The following is a 25,082-nucleotide window of genomic DNA, read 5'->3' as shown; positions in this document are numbered from 1 at the left end:
TACGTATGCCCAAAAGCTCTAAGAGGTTTTAAAAATCACGCTCCAGAACTGTAATCTCATGCCATCTATTCCATTTCGTCGAAACTGTCGTACAATGTGTAAACCAACTCAGTTTCAAACCTCACATACATCTAATCAATGCACTAGCCAAATAAGGCGAAGGGCGGAACGAGTTCTACAGCGTTCCGAGTTGTAAGACCCCTTCTCACCGGGGAAAACAGGGAGAATTTGCGTGAGTAATCAGCCGATAGTTCGAAGCCGCACAAGTGACACATCGTCAGCGTAAAGTGAAGTGAAGAGACGTTGGATTTTACCTGTACTTACACTGGAGATAGAAACTACCGACTAGAGATGTCATATGAAACAAGTAAGTTGTCTTCATATTTTTAAGCACATCCAAGTGAATTTATCATCGCATTTTCATCAACAATAGTCTTGCCATTGGTGATGTTGAGACTAGGAGGCTGACATCTCGGTGTCATGTTTTATTTTGTGTCTCTCACGGGTTCGATGCACCTCAGGAAGGTGAATCACACCCATTTCGGCCATTATTTATCGGCATTCACGGATTATAGTCGGAGAAAACCGTTTATTATGATCTGGAGCGGCTCAATGTGTCGTTGACCCCTCGAAACGCCTCACTCGGCACCTGAGACTCATTGTTCTTGTTTTCATCGTGTGGTCTCTTTGGAAATCCGAAAATATCAGCTCTGTGGAGTACCGGCGGCATATTCCTTGGGTTTAACTATTTAATTTTATTCATCATTTTCGGCAAAATCAATGGATTTATATTATTTATTATTCAATGGAGAAGGAGGTGAATTTCCGTGGAACGAGATAACATTTACTCCAGGAAGATTGGTGGAAATTTTGGTTGATTATTATAGTTATCATATTGTTATCAATCAGTCTCAGTATCGATGATAACAAGAAAATATAATTCATGGTGAAGGCTCTCCAAATGAATTGTATAACTTCAAATTACATTATTCTGTTTGGTATAGAAATTCTAAAGCTGAAAAACTAATTTCTCATAAAAAATCGTCCCCATCTTCAGATGTTCAAAAAAGCTGAGGCTCCGTTTGGATCCACTGATGTTCTTTTTGCTGGTGAATAAAACACAGGAAGTGAAGTAATTCCATTTATTCGATTCAACAATATCTCTTACATCACTGGGTCATCATATAAACACGCATATTCTCAAAATAATTTTGATAAAGCCAATTTGGATGTTTGCCCATTTGACGAGCCTGGATTCACCAGAAGTTGTAGACGGCACAAGTCATTAAATCCGTTATTTCTTTCAGAATATATATTCGCTACGTTGCCTAGAACCCAGAGGGGTACTCCCCTCGTCCTTGGTGGTGATCCCAAGGGTAAAAACTTCCTGTACACTAATGGAAACAGCGTTATCATCAGAAATATTGATGTGAGTGGGGAATAAGAGGACAGATTGGGCTTGAACCACTGAATTTTCATATGTTTTTACTTTTTTCTTCACTCAGAATCCAGCCATTGCGGATACCTACACCGAGCATTCGTGCGCCGTCAATGTCGCTAAATATTCACCGAGTGGATTCTATATAGCATCAGGAGGTAATAGATTCAACGCAAATATTTTTCTCAATTTGGTAGTTTATAAATGAATATCCAAGCCATTGAAATATCCTCAATATAAATTCTGTAGGATTTTTTTTATTGAACCTACAGGTTTTTGTATAAGAATTATCCAAATCTTTTACCTCCATAGATCAATCCGGAAAAATAAGAATTTGGGACACAGTAAACAAAGAGCATATTCTGAAGAATGAGTTCCATCCAATCGGTGGTCCCATAAAGGACATAGCATGGTCCCCCGATAGCCAGAGGATGGTGGTGGTAGGCGAGGGTCGCGAGAGATTTGGTCACGTGTTCATGGCCGATACTGGCACCTCAGTGGGGGAGATTTCAGGCCAGAGTAAACCTATCAACTCGTGCGACTTTCGGCCTGCTAGGCCTTTCAGGCTCATCACCGGTAGTGAGGACAATACCGTCGCTATCTTTGAAGGTCCTCCCTTCAAATTCAAGATGACGAAGCAAGAGCACTCGCGATTCGTCCAGGCAGTCAAGTACTCACCATCGGGACATTTATTCGCATCAGCTGGCTTCGACGGCAAAGTATTTCTATATGATGGTACTACCAGTGAACTCGTCAGTGAGATTGGTTCACCAGCCCACCAGGGGGGAGTCTATGGGGTCGCCTGGAAGCCTGACGGTACCCAATTGCTGACGGCCTCGGGGGATAAGACTTGCAAATTGTGGGATGTGGAGACAAAGAGTTTGATTACTGAGTTCAACATGGGTATGTATGGAAAATGATTAACAATAATTCAAGAGAATAGAAAAACTGAATTAGCCGTGCAAACGTCTTTACACCACGGAGAATTATCTTTTTCTCATCACGAGAATCCTTTACAGGCAATACCGTGGAAGACCAACAAGTGAGCTGCCTGTGGCAAGGTGAGCACCTGTTGTCGGTCTCCCTCAGTGGTTTCATAAATTATCTCAACGTCAACGACCCTACGAAGCCCCTGAGAATAATAAAGGGCCATAATAAGCCAATCACAGTATTAACCCTGAGCCCAGATAGGGGAACAATCTACACTGGCTCTCACGATGGCCACGTGACAAATTGGAATGCATCAACTGGAGAGAACGATCGTGTTCAGGGTCAGGGACACGGCAATCAGATCAATGGCATGAAGGCAGCCGGGAATCTACTGTACACAGCCGGAATTGATGACACACTCCGAGCCATTGACATTGCCAGTAACAACTACAATGATGCAGACACCATTAAACTGGATTCACAGCCACGTGGACTCGATGTCTATAACGATATTGTTGTCACCGCTGCCATGAGGCAGATCCACTTGACCCAGTCTGGGAGAAAAGTCTCTAAACTACCCATTGATTATGAACCCTCTTGCGTGGGGGTTAATCCGGAGAATGGAGATGTGGCTGTTGGCTCGACATCTGATAATAAAGTTTATGTTTATAATCTCTCCGGGACGACGTTGACGTTCAAACAGGAGCTGGAACATCTGGGACCTGTTACTGATGTTGCTTATAGTCCAGATAATAAGTATCTTGTGGCTTGTGATGCTAACAGAAAAGTTATACTTTATATGCTGCCAGAGTATAAGGTAATTTCAACATTATTCTACTTACGAAAGAAATTTGATAAAAAATGGATTTTCGGGGTCTGTTGTTTGATTTTTTGAAGGACTAAAGAGGATTTTTTAGTCTTCGGTTGATGAAAATGACTAGGGGGCAAATTGAGGTATATAATAGGTCTGAAATTTTGATAATTGATTATTTTTTGCATCCTTCGCAAACGTGGAACAACAGGGGGTAAAGTTTTGTCAATCAAAATGATTATGTCTATTGTCGAGTGATTTTGAATAATTTATTCATCATTTACTTTTAGCTGGCGCATAATCGGGAATGGGGCTTCCATAATGCTAGAGTGAACACAGTTGCTTGGTCGACTGATTCGACAATGGTGGCTAGTGGCAGCTTGGATACCACTATTATCATTTGGAGTGTTACGAATCCAGCGAAACACACCATTATCAAAAGTACGTCAATAATTATTTTATTGTTAAAATTGAATGAAAAAAAACAATCAACTTCCTTACAAGCCTTGATTTTCAAGAAACTAAATTTATTTCATTATTGGATTGTTTCCCAGATGCTCATCCCCAGAGTCAGATCACACGTCTAGTGTGGTTGGACGAGGAGACTTTGATATCTGTTGGCCAAGACTGCAATACCAAAATATGGCGTGTCGAGAGAATCTAACGGCCCAAACGAGCAATACAACTAATTCAAAACTGATTTCATCATTTTGATACTCTCGCTTGAAGGAAAAGTAAAACCAATGAATTTTTGGAGAAAACTTTTTCACAAACTTTTGATGCACTTTATTTATTTTATAATTTGTAGCATACAAATATTGTATATTATTTTTGAATACGATTGTTCATTGATATACAACTCAATTGCCAGTGGATTGTCATTTCCAATTATCATACACAGTTAATTTTTCAGCACTCGAATTATCATTACTTGGCACAGACGGATATGTTTTGTGAACGTATTTCCCGACATCTCAATTTTTAAACTCTTATAATAATAATCAACAACCGGTTCCGACACGATCAACGATTAACAACAATTTTTAATCCAGAGATAAGAAAAAAAACGAATTGAAAGCAAAGAAACATAAAGATTATGTTCAGTTATTGAACAGTTTTACCTCAAAATAGACGAATCACCTAGAGTGCCTTCATTACAACATGTCGACGATAACAAGAGAAAAAAATGTTGATAACAATTTGAACACTAGGGGTATCAAGAATCACTCTATTTCGATATATCACTTCAGAAAAATCGTCCAACTTATTTGATTGTTAAATATTATGCAACGATATGAGATTCCCTGTGGACGATCTCACTGAAAACACCAGGTGACTAAACTCTATTCAGAGGATTTAGGGCGATGTAATCAGGAGAGAAGTGGATTGAGAGCTTTTCGTGAATTATTTTCCATTTCTTTTGAATCCCAATATATTTTACAAATAGACAGGGGTCTCTAGAGCTTGATATACATCGGATAATCTCAGTAACAAGTGGTTTTGGGAAAAATATCTGAATATATTTTTGCTGAGCATTGAATTTTCTACAAAAAACAATTTTGCGTTTTGCACATGAATGCGCATTTCACAGAAAAATTCAGTGCACTTGACCCATTTTAAATGACTAGTTCAATGAGTGCAAAATTAACGAACAAATATAACGTTAGGCATCATTGACCTCCATAATTTAACTCTGTCCCTCCACTTCCCACTTGATTGAAAATCCCAATAATTATCACGAGGAAAACGAAGGAAAAAAATAACAGGTGGGGTACAAGGATCATTCAAACCGTCTTAATAACTAAAAACAAGTACAACTAATTCATTTTGTCTTTCCGTTTTCCGCATGAGCCTCAACAAGATAAGCAGAAAATTAGCTATAAAAGTGGACTAGATATCCAAACAGTCGCTTCAGGTCTCGTCGAGTTTATGTACATATAATATTCCCCATTTTATCCCTTTTTAATTTGACGATTCAACATTTAATTCGTGGAGTGCGATGAGTCGACTATTCATGAAGATTTCTATAAATTTTCCTGAATAGAAACATATTCCAAAAACATGGTAACAAATAAATGATAAAACAAACTAAATCAACTTAATTTTCGCTCATTCTCCAAATTTCTCAATATCTGATGGATAGATAAAAAACTTCTGAAGAACTTTTGGTAGAGAAAAAAAAGTGTTAAAAATGTTAAGATAACTCTCGAAAACTGATTGTGTTTAACATATAACAGTAACATTGTTCAACACTCTCAGAATCGAAAAGGGATATCCTACTTTCCACGAGAACTATTTCACCAAAAAAAGTCTTCCCAAGAACTTCGTTATCGTCGCTGGTTTTCCCTTTTCCTCGGGTAGATAATCTCCAAAAAAACGACTCACCCCTCCACCTCCCCTCCCATGGAACCGCGAAAAAACCCTGAATAAATCTGATCTACGCTCGTTCCCAGTTCTACGGTTTCGAGATGCTGTACCTCGGGCGTTTCTGAGGTGTTGCAACAGGATGTCGATAAGACACATGTTTCCTCAAGGCATCCCTAGACCTTGACACATGAGAGCAAGCAGTGCAGCTGTACGAGCTATTGCTGTGCGTCTCCATGTGGACCCTGAGATTGTACTGATTGCTCAACTGCTTTCCACAAATCAAACACGTAACACTTGTCTTGTTGCAAGTTTGGTTGTTTCTAGCTGTTGGTGGTGTCGTCAGGTATCTGAATGTCGTATCGATAATTGACGTCTTTCCCTCGTCAATACTGCAGCTCTGGTCGTCAGCAGCCATCATATTGTCGTCTGTCCTCTCATCTACAATTGTCTTCTCCAGTTGCTTGGGTCCATTCGTCGTACACTGTTTTTTTTCCTTTTGGCATAATTTTGCATTTATCGAGTAATAAGGCTTGGTCTTGACACTGCAGGGTATGTCCTCGTGATCCTGATAGTTCTCATCGATATCAGGATGCTCGGACTCCTGCGGAATTGAGGAGGGAATCGGATTCTCTGGAGTATCAGGCACTGGTGGGCTCTCAGTTATCTCTTTCTTCACTGGGGCTTCCGTCAACTCCGTCTCCTCGGACGGTGGGTCGACGTATAACCCGTTTGAGTCTCGACGGGAGGTCTTCTGCAACAGGGGATTTTGTTCACTGGGAGGAGAAATATCCTGAAGTGTAGGAAATGTTTAAACTTTTTTCTATTGTGTTACGAATTTATCAAGCTTGCAAATGCTACGTATGAAAAAGAGCAATATATGTGTTCAACCAACGAAATCAATGGACTTGATTATTTATTCCATTTTCTATACATATTTTCGGATTTTTTTAATGGCGTCTTGGTACATGCCGCGATAAACTTTTTCATAGGAAATTTGTAGGAATCCCTATAAAAATTTTCCTCATTCTGTTTCGGCTGGAAAATTCTAACTGCATTTTTCCTTCGATTTGATATATAGAATTTTTCATTATGATTTGCGTAAAATCATACGATTGCCATTTTCCATACGTCTAAGATCCTCAAATATCTGGACCTGAGGATTGGTTTATTGTTGAACACGTTGATCTCATCATTCGCCTGATTTATTTGACATTGGGTTTAAATAATCGAGTATATGCGTTAATTGGAAGCAGAGTAGCAGCACTTGGAACCAAACCTTTGTTGAGTGGATATGAAAGAGTACATTCATTGTCATCAGGAGATTTTTTCAGACTTTCACAATGAATTGAGATTGAAGCCAGAGAGATGATTTGGATTAGGCAAAAAAATTGCCACTATGAAGACATTTTGCAAGATTCACAGGAGTAATTCCCATAAATATTCTGTAAATTCATAAAACAATGTATATTGGACTAATTGTTTTATATAATTTCCTAATACTTCATATCCCCTCAACGTAAAAAAATAAAATAAATTGAGAAACTGCTTCTAACATAATTGAAAAGGTCAGGATATACATTCCTCATTAGGGGACATTAATAAATACATCATGAAATATTAATAAACGAAGTAAAACATATGAAAGGTGTACAAATAAGTAGAAGAAAAGGGAAGAGAAGCTGCAGATTAATTTGCTAGCAATGGTAACGTTCGTAAATCGATACGAATAAGATATAAAAAACAATAGAGAACGTGAAAAGAGTTCTATTTGTAGAGATATACCTGGTAAATTCATTCTATGGGGTAAGGTTCCACGGGAGATGCATCCACTCGCATTTAGTTGCAACACACACAACGATCTTGATCTCGTGGATATCGTTTTTTTGGACTTTTTTGGTTTCGTTTTTGTTCGGTTTGTTTTGAAATTTTCGGTTTGATTTTTTTTCGATTTTGGATTGTTTTCTTTATTAATTTCAGTGAAGGACTTCTTCGAGGAACGACATTGAAATGTGTTTAAGTGACCTGAACAAAACAACACGATGATAGGATAATATAGATATTTGGGAGTCAGGTTGACACTTGATATGGGGACTTTTGTAGTTCTATGTAATTTTTCATAATTAATTTATAGCACTTTCTATCATTTATGAGGGCAATTTCAGGGATAAAATTACAACTATTGATAAGTTATTAATCCGAGATTTTTTTCTGTTGAAATTGGAGGGAATTCTATTGGTTTTTAACAGAAAATCAAAGGACACTTTCATTATGATTAGTTTACGGATATTTAAATGGTTGAGTTGAAATCACTTATTTATAAACTATAAATGTTGAAGCGAAATAAAAATTCTTCACTTTTGCTCACGCACTGCAATTGACAAACTGATTGAGAGAAAATTTTCGAATTTATAGGGGGGTCTGTACGAAACTATAGAAGATACTCAAATATCCTTAATCTTTTTGATCCCTCCAAAAACTAACAGAATATCTCTCCTACAATTCCAACAAGATCACTGACTCATAATTAATAGAATCTTTCATAAAAAGCTCGTTGCACTAGTGATTGCAAAGACGAACGCGGGCTAGGAATTATGAGAAGCTTGATGATTGTTGAATACGTAATCCAAATTGTTAGTGAATATTTTAATCTTTTATCAGACGCGTTCTATATCACTACCCCGAGGCATCGAATTGATGAAAACTTGAATAGCCCACTGAATATTTCCGTCAATTAATGACGTTTGCCCTAGCCTTTTTAGATTTTCATTTTTTGCTGCAGTTCTGCAGGTAATTATAGGAGGAAGTGACTGGGGAGGGCCTAGGGGTTCTTAAATAAGGATCACCTTACCCCGGCAATATCCGCCAGTCCACGAATGTGGAGGGTGTCAGCCATGGCCAGCAGGGCTGGCAGTTGCTCTTGATATATGTTCACTTCGCCATTGTACATGAAGGTGACTAGGGCACATAAATTCGCGTATTCCATTCCAGGGAGGACTATTACAGGGTGCTGTAACGCACTCAAGTCCTAGAAATATTTTCATGAATTTTCAGTTAGTTAACAATGTATTTACAATCAAAGCAGGGAAACTTGATAAATTTGGTTTCACTTGAAATCCATTTTTCGTGAATATCTTTGGATCCACAGGCAATTAAAAATATTCATGAAGACCGGTTCGTGGAAAATTTCAAGAGTTATGAAAAATGTCTTGGCGAAAATTTCTCGATTTCCCTTCATTTTCGAGATTATCGAAGAAAATGTGAACAGGACTCAAAGTCAAATCCCTTCGTCTGGCTACTTCATTAATTATTATGTCCTGATTTAATAGATGGAAAATTGCATGTCAATTCAGGAGCTGATGAACCTAAGGTTAATAAACATTTAAAAAGCAATTAGCAGAATAAATAATGATACCTTGAACAACTCTTTGAAGTAGTAGCTACAAGCTGATAGTATAATCCTATGTGCACGAATGTGTCTACCACCGGCGCTAAGCGTAACATCGGTCAAATATCCGCCGTCGAGCAATTTTGGCAATGAACTGAGTAGAGTATTTTGAAAATTGTGCCATCTCAAGCAAAATTGTTGGCCTTCCATACTACCTACAGAGAATTAACACAAGCTTGTTAACATTAGTTTACTTTCTAGATTGCTCTACTGTACTCTAAGGTTTATAATCAGTGGTGCTTCGGGTGAACCTAGAAATGACTGAACAACTTGATGATCGGTCATTATGTGTTAATTTGGCAGTGAAGTGGTTAAACATAACGAAGTTTATTGAATAAAAAGAAGTCGGAAAATTCAATTCTTTTCAAAATTATCGTTGAATTTCAAGGAGCTCTCCCAATTTTTTTCAGTATTTTATCAGTCATTTTTTATATTGGGTGTATTTAAAAATTCTAAACTAATGGATTCACTCTGCTGAAACATAACAATTATACTACCAAAGTGGAAGAATAATTTACAGCATTTACATGTATCTCTCACATGAACTTGAATTTTTCTTTTAATAAACCAATACTATTATTCCCATGTTGAGTTTATTCAGGAAAAATTTACGTCGAATAATAACTTAAAATACTAAATGAAATTCGGTCTCAGTAATATCTCAGAATCAGGAGACAGCGAAATTTCGTTCCGCAGCTTTTGTGCAATTGCAGAAATTCAGCACCAAAGTCTTTCCACAAAAACTTCCACATGTCCTTCAGATCCAAAGATATCCACCAAAGACTCATCTAAATTTGAAAAAGCAGAATTGGACTGAAAATGGAATTGTTCTCTACCACATTTCCCCCCAAAAACTCTCAAAAACCTCCCCCTGGCGACCCCGAACCAAAAACCAACAAATACCTCACCACTTCACTTCCAAATTCTTCCCCCAAATTTAGTAAATATTAGTAATCTCTAATCCTTGAACTATGCACCTCCAACCTCCTGCCCCAAATAAATAAATCAACTCAACAAAATTCCCTCAATAAACCAATATAAATTCAACAAAATACTTCAAGTACCTTGTACGTAAGGTTATGGTACCTCTTAAAGATCTCAAAATAGTTCCCAAAAAAAGAAGTAATAAACTCGATGCTCTTGCACAGATTTGATAGCCCCCAAAAACTATTGTGCGTTAACTGCGATACATTTAGTCAGTCACTGGTGATTCGTCAGTTAAGAGGGGTGAGAAGACAATCCTATTTATTTAATCAGAGCCGTAAGGTTCCAGCCAAATCTATTATTGTCCTCAGGTATGGCTGGAGTAACAGAACAGAACTAAAATTTTCGACTCGGGGGGAGGGGGTAAGCACTCACGCGGTGATCTTTCAAGTGTATTTCTTCAGGCGAATGAATTAAAAAAATGCATTTTGAACGATAAAGGGGAGTTTGGGTGAGGGTGAGAGGAGGGGTTCAAGGTGGTTATTATCATTGCTTGCACTTGGGTGAATTATTGGTGATATGTTTCGACTATTTACTTGAGATAATTAAGGTCTTCAACACACAACACTTCACGACATTCAGCACCTGGGGGATTGCACGTCTAGGCCGTGGAAGAGGCGATACAGATGACAATACGACGAGATTTGGCAATTCGGCGGGGGGGAACACGTGGGGATTAATGCATGAAACGACACCTGCATATTCGAGCCATTGTGGGTTGGTAATGCAGGGTTTCAAGGGAATTGGTAACTAAACGGACATTGTTGGACCGTTTTTGCTGGGAGTTCTTCGTTTTCATATTTAGAGCCTTTGGATCTTAGGAAAATAGAGGCCATTTTTTAGGAGTGGAAATTTTTTGGAGTAAAAGGTGTTCACGTGGATTTTGATACCCTGGGTTTACTCTACATTGTTCTGGGTTCTGTTGATAAAGACGAACGTAAATGTATCAGAGGATATTGTCGTTGGTTTAGAAACGGTTGGATTCAAAAGTGAAATTTTTTCCATTCTCTCAATAATCTGAGTGACAAAAGTCTACATTACGGATTAGTGCAATAAATCGGCCAGGGTAATGATAAAACATTTCTTATTTTATATTTATTTAATATTACCTACACAAAATATAAGAGTATGGGCAATGGTTTTTCGTAGAATGAAAGCATGAACATAACCTCCAAAATAATTTTTGAAAAACCTACCATTTTTATTTAATTTTCACTTGTACAAGGATGGAACCAATGACCTTGGGATCACCTGTGGGCAGTCCAGCGCAGAGCCCTGGAAGTCCTGCAAACAATTCGGCGTACCTTCCAAATTTTATATTGGGAGAGACAACCCATACGGTAAATTTACAACTGTCATTGCATATCGCTCACGACATGGAGCGCCTCATTTGGCATGGAATACTTAACACAAAACTCAAGTTTAATGTCTTAAAATCATTTTCCACCAGCCTGGAAGAATGGCGTTGTCCAGCGTTTCCGATACATCTCGTTTCTCGACCATCAACAGTCCGTCCGGTCTCCCCTCGCCAATTTCCAGCTATGGAAGCCCGGATTACCGTCACAATCGACAGAAGGCCATGTTTGCGAATGCAGCGTCTCCAGGCACCCCCCGAATTGGTGGAGAGTGTCTCACCGGGGGTCCTCCCACGAGAGATCTCTTCGACACTTTTGAAACTGCTCCACCAACGGACTCATTTCCTGGGGGAAACAGAAGAAGTTTTTCAAGAAATTTAATCAATAGTAATGATCCATTGTTTTTGGACAGCCTTAACATTGGTACAGGCGAGAGCCAGGGCCTCCTCAGATGGATCACCATCTTTGGATTTCCTTCAAATGCTCTCAATATAGTCCTCTCACACATCTCAAACAGGGTTAGGATTGTTGATAAGCATCCTCCCCCTCAGCCACAAAGTAACTGGATTCATTTGAAATGTGCAACTGAACAAGAAGCACAGAGAGCATTGGCCTGCAATGGGAACATTGTCTCCGGATCCATCATGATTGGCGTGACTCCTTGTACTGATGAGGGAGTCGTCATGAGTCCTGACAAGGAAAACAGAATGGCCAATGGCAGTATGAGAATCTTCTCAACTAGCAATACAAACAGGCCTGAACCTACGAATATTTTGACTAGTCCCAATAGTTCCATCAACAAAAGAGTGATTTTCAATGCTCAGTACAGCCCCTCGAATATTAGACAACCTGATAACGTTCCTCAGCGATCCACGGGCATCGTTTCTAAGGCCATGGAATATGTCTTCGGGTGGTGATTTATATTCCATAGAAAAGAGAACAATTTTTGTACACATAATTTACCATTGATTTCATACGCTTGTTTATTTTTACTAATTGTATTGTATTATGTTTTCAATATCTGGTTTTTCTTGTGACTGAATTACCTGGAGTTTGTAATAATGAATTATTCATTTTCAATTGCTGGTGGACAAGTTTTGACAATGTTTTATTGAGCAATTTTGGGTATTTCTTAAATGAAGAGAGAATTTATTAAATTCCATAGGTTTATTGATCTAAATTCTCGAAATTAATTTCCCCTTAAATAAGGGTGAGCTATAATGAGGTAAAAAACACGTAATTATTAGGAAATTTCATCACTAGTTTGAAGAATACTTGAGTCAGTGTTGATCGTGGAGTCAATCATTGGAATTACTGTATCGGGATTATTTACTTTTCATTATAGCTTAGAATTTTAATAAAATTTTAATAATTCTATTTAATCATTAAAATAGTACAATTTGCACGTGAAAAAAAATTATTGCTAATTATTAATAACCATTATTTTTATTCGTTTTCTCATTGTTCTACTTATACTTAGACAATCGTTACAGTCTTTTGAGACCAATATATGAATAAATAATCGTAGCTCTGAATTCTTGTTAAAAATGTTTTTTTTTTAATTCAAGGATTGAGTTTATTACTTAGGATTCTCGATAGCTGCACTCCCCAGATCGGTCATTTTTGGATATTTGACTTTTTTCTTGTCCAGTTCATCCTGCGCCCACAATATCATCTTCAGGAGATTATTTAGCCTTGGACTTGTTGATTCTCTATGCTCCATTTTTAAAATTGCAGTGTTTAATTCACTTGCAATCTGCAAGCCGGAAAAATAATTCGGTGAATTGACTTAAGATTAGTAATTGATTAAAACAACTCAATATTGCAGTTGAATTATGTCTTTAAAACTTTAATTTAAATCAAAAAATAATATTAAATGCATAAACTACATTAATAATTGAGATATTTCGTGTCAAATGAGGTGCCAGTGTATCGTCACTCCCTTAGAAATTTGAAAGATCTGAAAAAAATTGAGAACTAGTTTTTTCAACCTTTCGATAGTAGAAAAAAAATTGAGATCAATTGCCAAGATAGTGACGATCTGCCATTCACTCACTTCTCGTGGAATGAGATCTAGAGAAGAAGAATTTTTCTTTAATTCAATACTCCAATAAAATTGTACCTTTTGTCTGTGAGATGGATGAAGCAAATCACTGAAAGGGCTCTTCATAGGTTCCTCAAATGCCAATAAAGCCAAAGTTCGCTCCAGTTCACTCAAAATATTATCGTCCGACTCACCAGCCTCACTAAGTTGATCTTGGGCAAATTGCAATGCCTCCTCTATTCGCCCAGTGCGAATGAGTTCAATGAGGTGCAGCTGTTGCAAGTGAAAATACAAATATCTGTCATTATCAAGTAACTCAGGATGGAGTTGATTGACGAGATCCGTGGCCTCCTGGATTCTGCCATTCTGGACTGCATCGCGAATGCGAATCCTGTCGTCCATCGAGTTCAGCTCTACTGTTGGTCCAACACCAGACTCTTGTTGGAATTTTTCGGCTGCTTCTTTAAAACCCTCTGAAGGATTTCAGTTACTTTTGTAAGTGCATCAATTACGGAACTGGTGGCTGAAGAAAATAACTCACTGGCTTTGCTTAAGACAAATTTTTGATATTTAATAATTCATTGAAATTGGTACAGCCAGTGAGACAAAAGGATTTACTTTCCTCGTTGGTTTAGTATGAAGAAAAATAATTTGAACTTCTGAGACAGAGCGGCAAAATTAGGAAACTGGAGTAATATATTTAAGGAATCTACTTAGAATTGTCTTTTCGATTTATAAAGGATGGAAAAATTTCGTGGAGTTGCCCTGAGGATGACCATACAGCTTCCCATACACTTAACATAACAGTTCAATTAACTTAAATACCTGTGACTAAATAATTCATTATTAAATTATTCATTGAGACCCTCTGGATGTGTGAGCCCACTTCAGCTAACCACTCCTCTCGTGGGCCACCGTCTTGTTTCTCCATGAAGCTCAAAACCCTATAGAATATTAAATAGTACAGCAACAATGACACTCAATACTATGGGTCAGGTTAATGGGACCATGAAATAAATGAAAGGTTAAAAAACATGATTGAGAGACTTGGGAGACCTATCCCCACAGCATCAAAAAATAATCCGTTTCATTTGCAAAATCTAAATGATAAGGGGATTAAGAATTAAGTATTTAGGCAGATTTTCTCCAATTAGCTCTAGGAAAAAGATTCATTTATTAGAAATTGGCAAAAAAATAAACATTGGTTAACGTAATTTTTTTAAATGACATCAACTTAACATAAGAAGTACTGTATTTTTCAAGATAGCGAACGATATTTCTCTAAATTTAGCATTTTTCCTTTACTACTTTCAGATCAACAAATGCTTACGTGCGAGACAGCTCGACTCGATAATAACCCAACGACCTCCAAGAATATACTTCCTGAACCCTGAGACGCACTTGCACTGATGAATTACCCTCAAAAATCACGATGATTCCAAAAAAATGTCGAATTACAAGTGAATTTTGAATATTGTTGCCAATTATACCGAAGCAAACAAAACAATAATTCTGATACCGCCACAATGACGAGTCAAACTTAGAAATCAATGTATGAGACGTAAAAATAATGAATGAAGACAATTGTTGTTTTCCTTCGTTTTCAAGTTCACCAAAACCTTGTGACTTTTTGTGATAGTGGTTGATAAATTTAGGTTTGTTCCGAACACTCCTTTTCTCCTGTCACTGTGAAGAGAGGGAGATGTGGAGAAAACGATAGACACAACAAGTTTACGTGGGAGCGTCGCGGACGTCGCAAAATGATAGGCACAGGGTAGAACGAAGAACTGTCCTTCGGATGGCGCCACTTGTTGGTTAATGGAGTACTCCATTATGGTAAAACAGGGTCAAACATTCCCCGGAAATTATTAAAATGTTACGATGAAAATTGTTCGAAATTATTGAATTCATTTTTTTTCAACTCAGGACCTTCAGAATTTTTCTAAAATACTGCAACCACTGACTGTTATGCATTTTTATAGCATAATTCCAAATTTAAGAAATTGGCCTTTATCACTCAACTTCGTTTTAAATTCCAAGAATTGATTTAATAAAAAACCTAATCACATACCCATTGATTGACGTATGTTGATCAGAAGCTAATTTTTGGATTCCTCTAGAATCATTATGACATTACGCACTATCGAATTCTCTTGTCAATAAAAGAGAGGGTAACAATTATGACTGGGAGATTGGAATAATGATGCAAGAGGAGTAGTGCATTCTTACTGGCTGATTAGGACAACCCGATTACTAGCTTATGTCATCGTGACAAATAAATTATGCATTACGTCATTGTTCTTATTAATGTTGTTATTTCCATTACTCAAAGTAGTAAAGTTGTATTGATGGCCTAAACACCAGGTCATTGCATCAACTGAATTTTTGGGAAGACACAAAAAACCCAGAATCTTTAACATTCTCTCAATTACCAGCACACACAATGTTAATTTAATTCCCTTGCTCCCCGTTCCCAACCCCACGTGTATCGCTTCCTGGAATAAGTTCTCCTCTCCAATGCAACATCCATCCATACCATACACTAGAACCGGATGGATCGGCGCCCAAAGCACTGGGATTGTAATCAAGCCAGATGAAAGACATCAGTAAATGGAGTGAGTCAGTGGAGTGACACCACTGAATGTTTAATTCATCTTGATTCGTTTTAATTTGCATGGGGTTCAGCTGTGGGTCAGTCACTCCAATGAAATTGTCACAAACCATTCGGGATATTCATATAGCCATTCACACAGTCTCCATTCGAAAAGTCGTGGGTTACAAGGGGCAATTGATCGGTTTGGTTCTCATCCTCATTGTCTGGACGTTCGTATAAGTAAATTTTTCACTGCGTTGAAATTGTATTTTTTCATTTGCCCCATCAATGATATTGAGGAATACAATTGGAATCAATGGTTGGCATGGAGGTGTCAAAAATTTATAAACTTTTTCCTGAACTATACACATTCTTGTGGATAAATATTTAGCAGTCGAATGGTTTTACTATTTATTTTGGGATTGTGACCAATTGAAATGAGGGCACAGAACTCATCAGCTCAGTGACTGCATATTTATTTTTGGTAATGCAGTGTGAGATACGGATAGTTAATAATTATTCTCGTCAACTGTTTGATACACTAATCACATGAAAGGAATCGTTATTTTACTAACAAGAATTTCTGAGAAATTTGGTTGGTATTGGGAAGTCTAAGAGTAATCAACGTAAATTGTGTCTGACACTGATCAATTTTGAGAAATGTGTACGTGGTTCGTCCAGTTTTGGATCTCCGAGAAACTATTTAAATGAAATATTTTGTTTACTTCAACAACTTGTCATGAAGTTATCGAATTCTTCACCTGATATAACACAAATGGAAATTTTTCAGTGTTGGTCTAGATTTCAGGGTAATTGTTGATGGAATAGACCAATATGAAGGGCATTGATCAACGTTGGTGGTAAGATGTCTGGTGGATCAACAGAAATAGCACTGAGGTAATTTATTGACGATCATCATCGTCCGAAGTGAAAACTCAACTATTTAATGATAAGAGACTGCCATCGATTCTCCAATCTTATTTTCACCTCATCTATCATATAAGAGGGTGGTCCATTATCTTTTCAAAAGGGTTCACTGCGTTATCAATGCAAAAAGATCCACTTTTCACACCCACGTCTAACACATCGTATTTTTCGTGACATCAACTGAGATCACTGCTGGTACTGTTTTTCAATTGTACCAGTTAAATTCGTCATCCGTAATGGTAGTGAAGTAATTTATTTTTCAGACTGTGTGTAAAGCATAGGGATTATAAACCTCCCCACGAGTCCAAAAACACTTTCCCCCAATTGTGTCAAAATGTACAATTTTACACGCAATTTGTAAAGTCTACTCTAAAGATCGACAACATAAAAACACTGTTTATTGCTAATAAATAACCGAACAATGGCACCACAGCTTCGTGATTATTGGTCTGCAGTGATGGCCACAATTATGAGAAAACAAAATTTGATCGAAAAATTGCGTGAAGGACAAAATCATGATGATGATGACAAAACTCCGATTCTATATGAAAATATAAAAATTTGATAATGTGGAAAATTGCCAGTACACCACTTTATAATTGGTAAAAATATACGAACCGATTAAAACCGCACGCCCCCCTCCCCTTATTCTGTGCAATCCTCTCGATAGGTCTCGAGTCAGCGTGGCGTATTGTCGACATGGTGGGGGAGCCGCACAACCGGAGTTGCCGTCCTACGACTGCAGAGAATCTCAGCCCGCGTCCCGAGATCGACTCTCCGTTTGTTCATGCTGTGGGGAACACGTTAAAAAAGAGTTTAGTCTCCTCACTCCCTTCACTAACGCATCAGTCACACTCTTGACGACCAGAGTGGACAGTGAGGCACCATAGAAACACGGTGCGTACAGATTTTGGACAGGACAACTGCAAAACAAAGTTGAATAATATCAAAACAACCAACTCCTTCGCCGGCAGGGGGAAGGGGGAGAGAGAGAACAGACTTATGAAAAAAATTTGTCTCGCCGGTGCTCAGACACTACCAAACACCGGTATCGAGTGCGTCGACGGACGGTCCGGGTGAATCGTTAGTAACAATTTCATTGTTTTCCTTTGAATTTGAGCATTATCCATCTCATACATTTTCATTTGCGTATGAAATTGGAGGAGTCTTGAATTCATTTGGAAATCAAGTTGTTTTTGTCCTACTTTTGATCAGTAAGATTTGAGATCTGAGACATTTTTTGGTTATCCCCGTGTTGTGAATCGTTAAAATGTGTCTGTGGAATACGTAAATCTGAAGTAATCGGGAGGGACATTGTAGGGATTGTCCTCTTGTTACCGGGAGACAAGAGCAATGGTGTTGATTAGGAGTGCAATCGCGGCTGTGCTGCTTTGTCATCTTCTTCATGGGGCGCTCGGCAATGGTCATCAGGTAAATTCTATCATTTTTTGAGAATTAAGATATAGATATCTTAATTGATATTTATCGGAAAGTCGAATGACGAGGGTAGGAGATAAGTCCTCACTTGACTAATTTTTATGTATCTGAAGAGATTAACGAAATTCGATGGTGAATGCCATAAATGTTTAGAAAAGTGTTTTTTTTTCGAGGTAATTCAATTATTCAAAATAGATTCTGTAATTTTCTACATTGATTTGCACGAAAATGACAACTTCATCTCCTCGCTTTCGGCTTTTTATTCTAGCTTGAGCTAATGAATGTCTGAAATCAGTTGGCAGACATGAATACTTAATACATCAAGTACTAAACAGCAGTATCTACATCAGTGATGTAACACGATAATTCTCCAGGTACTTGACTAACGGAGAGGGACGATAAGTAATATAGAGTGTTACATGTACCGTTCGTCAAAAATTACTGTGACATTTTTATACAGAATTTCACATTTTGAAGTGACTAATTCCAGCAATTCCGATCTGCCCAATCCTTAGACGATGATAGAAAATCGGTATAAATTGCGAGAAAAATAAATAAAGTGACAAAGATGAAAGAATATTTTTACATAGAATTTGGACTATCGCAGAAAAGGAATCTTCAAAATTCCTTCTAACAGAAAACATACACATTGTTGTTCCTAATTTATCTATTATTGATGCAACCTCAATAAGTCGCGAATGAGATGTTAATAGGAGTCGCGATATTCCACGAACTCGTTCAAGAAAATCGACTCAACAAATTTGATCTTGGCCGTGTGAGTGTCTACCGGTGTTAGGAATAGAATCGCCGACGTAGACGAGGGGGACCGATGGCAGACAGTAGACACTGTATTCTGAGAATTTCCGCGATATTTGTGGGATCAGATGAGGAATTTACAAGATGATCTAAATGTTTGAAGATTTCGACATTGCAACCGTATTTTTTGGCTAGAAGGGACAGACACTTGATGTGGTAGGAAATTATTGTTGTCAAGTTTTCAAGAAAAATCTATTATTCCGAAATCCAAATATCGGGAACAATTGTTCATTGTTATCACTCGCAAAAGGGGTTCAAAGGATATAAAATATAATAGGTATAACTGTTTTTAGTCCAAAACTGATAGGTGGAAGATAACGCTCAAGAATATTGATAAGACATTCTTCATCTGATGATATAATCAAAAATTTTGTACGTCAGTAAATCGACAAGTTGAGTAATGAAATTTTCGGAAATTCCTCTGGAATTTTCTCGATTTGCCTTTGGTTCGCCGCTATAATCGATTAAATTATAAATTAATGTTTTGTATCCGCGTCTAGACGCAACAAATTCAATTTTTCGTAACCGTTTTTTGGCATAGGAAAATATGAATAACCAGGAAATTCTTGGAAAAAGAACATGCTCTTATTATTTATATCTGTTATGTATTAGTCCTGGTATCAAATCTGAAGGCTTCACTACCGGATATTGAATTAAAATCATTCTTTATGGAAAAGTAATTTCGTTACGGTTGTGTTGAGATCGCTCATTCCTTCATCTTTTCAATTCGATAATAATTTGATCATCCGGTTACGGTAGCGTCCAATGAATTTTTCAGTACCTACATTAATGTTCCACTGTAGATAGTCAATAATGCCTTGAAAGGGCAAGTTTATTCTATTCAGCGTTTTACTACCAGAATCTCAAGTCCTCATGAACGTCAAGTTTTTGGGCTTAATGCAAAATGTCATTTTTCCACTTATGCTAGTCTTTTAATTCGTTAAAATATTTTCAAACGTGTTCGTGGGACTCCGAGTTTAGAGACGAATAGAGGAACGAGAACCAATGAGGCTTTATCCCAAAATATTGGTGGCTTAATTCCATTAATAATTCCCTCCGTTTTATTTCTTTCTTCTTTTTACATTCATCTACGTGATCGATCGAATTAAATCCGGCTGGAATATTGGGGTAGACGAGACGGGTGAAAGTTTAGAGGGAGATGAGATGAGTATTAAAAAATAATATAGAATCACTATTAATGGAAAAGTGAGACACTTGATCCAAATTTTTAATATCTATTATATAGTTTTAAAATTATCTGGCGCAATAAAATATATCATAAGTTTTTTTTCTATGTTATTCATGATGAGTACAGAATGAACATAATAAAACCGTAAACGAGAAGTACGAGAAAAAAGCACAGAAGCCTTATGTGTACATAAGCAAGCAAGTTCAGTTGATTTCCGTTGGGGTTTTGCAATTTCATAAGTTTCTGTGTAAGACTGTAAAATGCCGCTGAACAACTTTTCGTATGTTAATCAACTCTTTTTTTGGGACAAAAATATATAATAAAACCTTCAACTCGTGAGTCATTCAAGGGCTTCGGATACATATAATAATTCGATGTTTGGAAAGTTATTGAGACGATAAAGAGCCATCGACTTCCCTGTGACTGATGACAGGTTTTCAAGGAGGATTAAGTTACGATTGAGCTGATAATAAATGAAGAGTTTGGTAATCCGACACCAGTCAGAGAAAATACATCGGATGTCACTGATTTTCATTTAACGGGGAATTTAAAACGCAGATGTGAACTTTTGTCAGAAATTAAATTAAAAATAATCTTCGGATAATTTATCGAGATGTCAAACACTTGATTCGGAGAAAAAATAATTGCTCGGATGAGATTAATTGATAATCTCAGTGACTTAAAAATTCGTTGGAGTAATGAATCAATCAGTCGTCTATTGGATTTCCGTCATCATCCTCTTAATGGTATTATCATTGTTTATTTTTCTTATCTACCAAGATATAAATAAATATGGAGTGCAGTAGATTCACCTCTGGCTTCCGAGTTTGTTCGTCAAATACACGAGGAAATAAAAATTATGTACTCGATGTAACTTTCCAGGAGACAAAACACGGGTTACAAAGACCCAACGAATTTTAGTCACATAATCGAACCCTCTGTTCTTTCTCCCCATGAACTAATTGTTTATGTTTATGTAAACAATCCGGCGGCTCTCTGGCGCCTTCCACATCGTTTCGCGTCTGAAACCGTCATTTCTAAGTTCCGCGAATTCTACTAATTTGGCTAAATAATGCAAAAGTTTTCAATAAAAATTAACGACTATCGAATAGTCCGACATTTTTTTGAACTCAAACTGGAAGTGACCAGTTCCGGCAGTTGCCACGTGAAATTTGCTGTACAAATTTTGGATTTTTCTTCGCATGTGATATTACCAAAAATTTTCAACGATATGATCGAATATAATCGAGGAAGTGATTCAGTAGACGGAAGTGAATCCTTGCTCTTCTATTTGAAGAGCCGAACAATTTCCCGGAGTAAGTTCGACGCTCGGGCAGGTAGGATCTCCACTCCTCCGTCGTTTTAAGCCCCCCCCCAGTGAAGAATCCATTGCTTGCAACTCGATTCAAATTCTGATGTTCCATCACATATGAATTTGTAATCCCTTGGTTTAAGTCACTTTCGTGCCAAACAATATCTGAGACAGCGAGAATTCACAATCGCAAAAATATAACTTCATCAGGATAATGCATCTAATGATGAAATTTTAATTTCATTTCTCTTTTATCCGGTGATGGAAATGAGAATCATCATTTCAGAAGAATCATCTGATTTTAATAATTCCATTGCTGTGCATGAAGTTCCCAAATTGTATAGCTCAAAATACCCTCATTTATTTTCGAATTTTTGGTAGTTCTCGTGTCTCTCCTTTCACGAGCTGATATTACTGCAATAGTGAGCAAGAGTTTAACAAAATTTGAAAGTCTTGTGGATTATTGGTGGACGAGTAGAAATTCCAAGGTTATGATGCGTCTGTACCGTATATTCTGCTTCCCTTTTATTTCTTTTAATTTTAAATCCTCTCGTCCTCCATGCGTGTGGCATTATAAGGCATCGAGATACGCGTGGGCGACGAGTCAAACTGGTTTGAAAGGGCGTAGCGGGTGTGCTCTATACTCTTTGGCTCTAAAGAGAAAAAGTAAATAGAAGAAATAACTGAACTTTGCAAAGAAGCCCGCTTTGTCTCCCGCTTCCTTTTCTCGACTGACAGTGAGACAAAGTGGTTCCACAATCATGTACTTCATCTGTTCTCCAACATATCAATTTAAAACCAGAAACAAATCATAAATTGTTGAATTTTTGGTTGGAGTAATATACAATGGCTAATGCTGTATTCTTTCCCTCTGTTTCTATTCTTACGGATGGAAAATTTGAGAAGTGATGGGATGTTTATAGTTTCTTTTTTTTTTTGTTAAAATCGAGTTCAATGAATAGAGTGTATTGTGTGCGCATCATCCCTTCATTTGTTGTCTCCAGAGAGCATTGGAGCAGATTAAGGTCAAAACTAATTTTCTTTTTATTTATTTAGCCGTTTGATTAGTTGATAATCCTATTTTCAGTACGTGTGTATCAGCAAACGATGTCCAATGTCTTAAAAATTGGATTAATTAAATTCTTTCACACTCGAGACTTTGCTGCAGCCTCTGTCCAACTGCTCAACAGATGCTATTGCATCAAATTTTTTGTTCTGTATATTACGATGGGAACCCCATAAAATTCATACTCAATCCTCAAGCGAATAAAGCGCGGAGATAAACTGTCAACAGGGCATCATATGTATGATATATAAAAAGTATACGGAATGCGATTTCTGAAAAATCGACGACGAGTGAAAAAATAAAAAGCGAGATGAGTGCCATTTCTTTCTGGGAACTTCTGTTGCATCTAGCCTGTGACGATATCAACCAGAGATATTCTTTGTGCACATGTGTACATATGCGCGACCCCCATAGTGGAGGATATGTAATATATATCTAACGTATGTGCGTTGAGTGTAAGACGAGCCAAATTTAACGCCACGTAGAAATTCACGTCGTATATTGCATTATTCACACCTCATGAATCTGATATTCTTCGTCGCTTTTCGCCTTCTAGGAGAATCAAAGGACAAACATCGATTTTTTCACATTCTTATTGTGTAACGATTCTTGAGATCTGGAATATCGGTACCCGAGAAGGGGAGAAGGGGGTGTATGTGGACCGGAATGAATGAATGAAAAAGGTTACGAGGGGGAATTCGATTCAATTTTTGTTTGCCAGTGAAATGACATTTCGCGAGAGTTTTCAGTCTCTAATTTGGCTAGAAAATTACTTCGCTGTAATAAAGTGTTGTCCCTTTATTTTTGGTAATTAGAAAAATCAACATATCTCTTCCTGTTTCCGTAGAAAATAAAATTTCCGCCGATCCATTGGTGAGTTCAGTACTAACAGACGTGGGGGAAGTGAAAAATAAATATAAATAATGGAAGTAACGGTCAAAAGTCTTTTATTGATTGTATTAATTACTCAAGATTCATTAAATGCTTCAAGATCTTTCACCCATAATTTATGAATATATGATAATAAAGATGTTATGTCACTTAGTTTCACCGCGCGATGATCTAATAAAAGTGGTGACAATAATATTTTGTCCCCATTTCTTTCCGTCGTCTGTATCGTCAATTAACGCCACCATTAGGGAGTTGAAATATTCAATTGTCTCATGATCCATCAACATTTATTTCATACGATTCTCGAGTATGAGACCATCGCACATAAATTATACAGTTTTATAAATAGTAAAAAGAGCCCACGAGTTGTTTGTAATGCTTTATGAAAGTACAATGATGTCAGAGACTATTTCCAGTACCTCACTTACTTTTATTAATCGTCAGTATGAATTCAGTGGTATCACCAGTAAATTATTTTTGATACCTCCTTGCCTCGATGTCTTTCACCTTACATTAAAATTTGATAGTAAGATCATTTTTAGTATATAAAAAAAATAAGTGGGGGATCCAGAAATATGTTAATACTCCGACTTATTTTTACCGCGAATAATAAAGAAGAAAAAAATACGGTCGGTGGGGATTTCATATATGCTCGAATAAACCTCAAAGGTACCACATGGATTTATGGCCTTCTCGGATAAGGAAGAATTTATTGAAACATTTCCCTATTTTCTGTATGTTTTTTCTTCGAAAACCTTCGGTCACATGTGGACAATGTAATCCGATGTAATACTATGATAATAAATTGATTCAACTTCGTTGAAAAAAAAATTGAAAAATTTTCAACTCAAACTAGGAAAAGGAAACGATAGATGACTAATGTGCATTCATAGTTCACATTATTGTTAAATGTCTGTCACATTAGTATTAAATTTAATTTTAATGCCAAGACGTTTAAATGAATGAAAATGTAGAAAAACTGTCCTTTAAATTACGCAGGAAGTTATGATTTACGTTTTGGTAAATATTCTCATACTCACGTCGACAAAAAATAATATCTATTAATTTGTTCATACTAAAATATTTTTAACACTTTCAATATTTATAGATTTTATAAGTCACTGCTATTTGTTGAGAAGAGGAATTTTTTTCATGGAGTTTTTACGAGAGTTCCGACGATTGTTATCAGAATGTAAGTCTGTAATGTGCACTGAGATATACAACTGGGCACCTGGTGCCCCCCTCGAGCCCAACCGATAACATTCATGCAAGTTCAACGACATTAATGTTACGAGGCGAATGCTTTATACTTATATACAATCCTATTACAAGTTATTTTATGAGGTGATTGATATATTTAATTAATATGTTCTCCATTGCAAGTACCTTCTTCTGTCCGTGACTAATTGAAGGAGTAAAAATAACATGAGCCGGTTTTCGAAACCTTCGCCGCTGTGATACGTTATCTTTTCTCTTC

General features: G+C 37.1%; 5 protein-coding genes across 27 annotated transcripts in view; 3 read left to right on the top strand and 2 right to left on the bottom strand.

Annotated features, from left to right (window-relative positions):
• Positions 1–144: 144 nt before the first annotated feature.
• Flr (flare) lies at positions 145–4,043 on the top strand. Its single transcript, XM_064127596.1, has 7 exons — positions 145–367; positions 1,308–1,429; positions 1,506–1,596; positions 1,751–2,341; positions 2,458–3,185; positions 3,470–3,620; positions 3,734–4,043. The coding sequence occupies exons 1-7, from the start codon at positions 352–354 to the stop codon at positions 3,841–3,843; spliced, it is 1,809 nt and encodes a 602-aa protein (XP_063983666.1). The 5' UTR covers positions 145–351; the 3' UTR covers positions 3,844–4,043.
• On the bottom strand, positions 3,942–10,655 carry LOC135165870 (B-cell CLL/lymphoma 6 member B protein-like). Of its 3 annotated transcripts, none has more exons than XM_064127646.1 (4): positions 10,512–10,655; positions 8,959–9,146; positions 8,395–8,571; positions 3,942–6,297 (listed from the first exon to the last, which is right to left on the bottom strand). In XM_064127646.1, the coding sequence occupies exons 2-4, from the start codon at positions 9,139–9,141 to the stop codon at positions 5,635–5,637; spliced, it is 1,023 nt and encodes a 340-aa protein (XP_063983716.1). In that variant the 5' UTR covers positions 9,142–9,146; positions 10,512–10,655; the 3' UTR covers positions 3,942–5,634. The 3 variants fall into 3 exon arrangements, with proteins under 3 accessions (XP_063983716.1, XP_063983701.1, XP_063983708.1); XM_064127631.1 differs by lacking the exon at positions 10,512–10,655 and adding an exon at positions 10,056–10,505; XM_064127638.1 differs by lacking the exon at positions 10,512–10,655 and adding an exon at positions 10,078–10,505.
• A 52-nt stretch (positions 10,656–10,707) lies between these two features.
• On the top strand, positions 10,708–12,865 carry LOC135165883 (nucleoporin Nup35). The gene is made up of 3 exons (XM_064127660.1): positions 10,708–11,041; positions 11,201–11,315; positions 11,426–12,865. Exons 2-3 carry the CDS (start codon positions 11,202–11,204, stop codon positions 12,245–12,247), a joined length of 936 nt encoding a protein of 311 aa, XP_063983730.1. The 5' UTR covers positions 10,708–11,041; position 11,201; the 3' UTR covers positions 12,248–12,865.
• LOC135165899 (glucose-induced degradation protein 8 homolog) lies at positions 12,758–14,840 on the bottom strand. Its single transcript, XM_064127694.1, has 4 exons — positions 14,705–14,840; positions 14,200–14,318; positions 13,453–13,847; positions 12,758–13,086 (listed from the first exon to the last, which is right to left on the bottom strand). The coding sequence occupies exons 2-4, from the start codon at positions 14,303–14,305 to the stop codon at positions 12,910–12,912; spliced, it is 678 nt and encodes a 225-aa protein (XP_063983764.1). The 5' UTR covers positions 14,306–14,318; positions 14,705–14,840; the 3' UTR covers positions 12,758–12,909.
• A 2,799-nt stretch (positions 14,841–17,639) lies between these two features.
• The window catches only part of LOC135165755 (basement membrane-specific heparan sulfate proteoglycan core protein-like), a 63,718-nt gene continuing 56,275 nt past the window's right edge, over positions 17,640–25,082 (top strand). For 9 of the 21 annotated variants that reach the window (XM_064127411.1, XM_064127420.1, XM_064127395.1 and 6 more), the window contains exon 1: positions 17,640–18,325. In XM_064127411.1, the coding sequence (XP_063983481.1) occupies positions 18,248–18,325 (78 nt within the window). In that variant the 5' untranslated portion in view covers positions 17,640–18,247. The remainder of the gene's footprint in view (positions 18,326–25,082) is intronic. The other 12 variants (XM_064127537.1, XM_064127519.1, XM_064127528.1 and 9 more) reach the window with 4 other exon arrangements.

Source organism: Diachasmimorpha longicaudata, chromosome 1 (assembly GCF_034640455.1).
Source record: "Diachasmimorpha longicaudata isolate KC_UGA_2023 chromosome 1, iyDiaLong2, whole genome shotgun sequence".
In the NCBI taxonomy this organism is placed as follows: Eukaryota; Metazoa; Arthropoda; class Insecta; order Hymenoptera; family Braconidae; genus Diachasmimorpha; species Diachasmimorpha longicaudata.
The sequence above is the reverse complement of the archived record's forward strand: the minus strand, read 5'-3'. Positions and strand labels throughout refer to the sequence as shown.

Coding starts and splice junctions, on each gene's coding strand:
- LOC135165899 (XM_064127694.1), bottom strand. CDS start 14,305: ATGGAGAAACAAGACGGTGGCCCACGAGAGGAGTGGTTAGCTGAAGTG. Junction 13,848..14,199: donor AATGAATTATTTAGTCACAG/GTATTTAAGTTA, acceptor GAAATCCTTCAG/AGGGTTTTAAAGAAGCAGCC. Junction 13,087..13,452: donor ATCCATCTCACAGACAAAAG/GTACAATTTTAT, acceptor TCCGGCTTGCAG/ATTGCAAGTGAATTAAACAC.
- LOC135165870 (XM_064127646.1), bottom strand. CDS start 9,141: ATGGAAGGCCAACAATTTTGCTTGAGATGGCACAATTTTCAAAATACT. Junction 8,572..8,958: donor ACTTCAAAGAGTTGTTCAAG/GTATCATTATTT, acceptor AAATATTTCTAG/GACTTGAGTGCGTTACAGCA. Junction 6,298..8,394: donor GACTGGCGGATATTGCCGGG/GTAAGGTGATCC, acceptor CCCCTGTTGCAG/AAGACCTCCCGTCGAGACTC.
- Flr (XM_064127596.1), top strand. Junction 2,342..2,457: donor GATTACTGAGTTCAACATGG/GTATGTATGGAA, acceptor AATCCTTTACAG/GCAATACCGTGGAAGACCAA. Junction 3,621..3,733: donor GAAACACACCATTATCAAAA/GTACGTCAATAA, acceptor ATTGTTTCCCAG/ATGCTCATCCCCAGAGTCAG.
- LOC135165883 (XM_064127660.1), top strand. CDS start 11,202: ATGGAACCAATGACCTTGGGATCACCTGTGGGCAGTCCAGCGCAGAGC. Junction 11,316..11,425: donor TGGGAGAGACAACCCATACG/GTAAATTTACAA, acceptor ATTTTCCACCAG/CCTGGAAGAATGGCGTTGTC.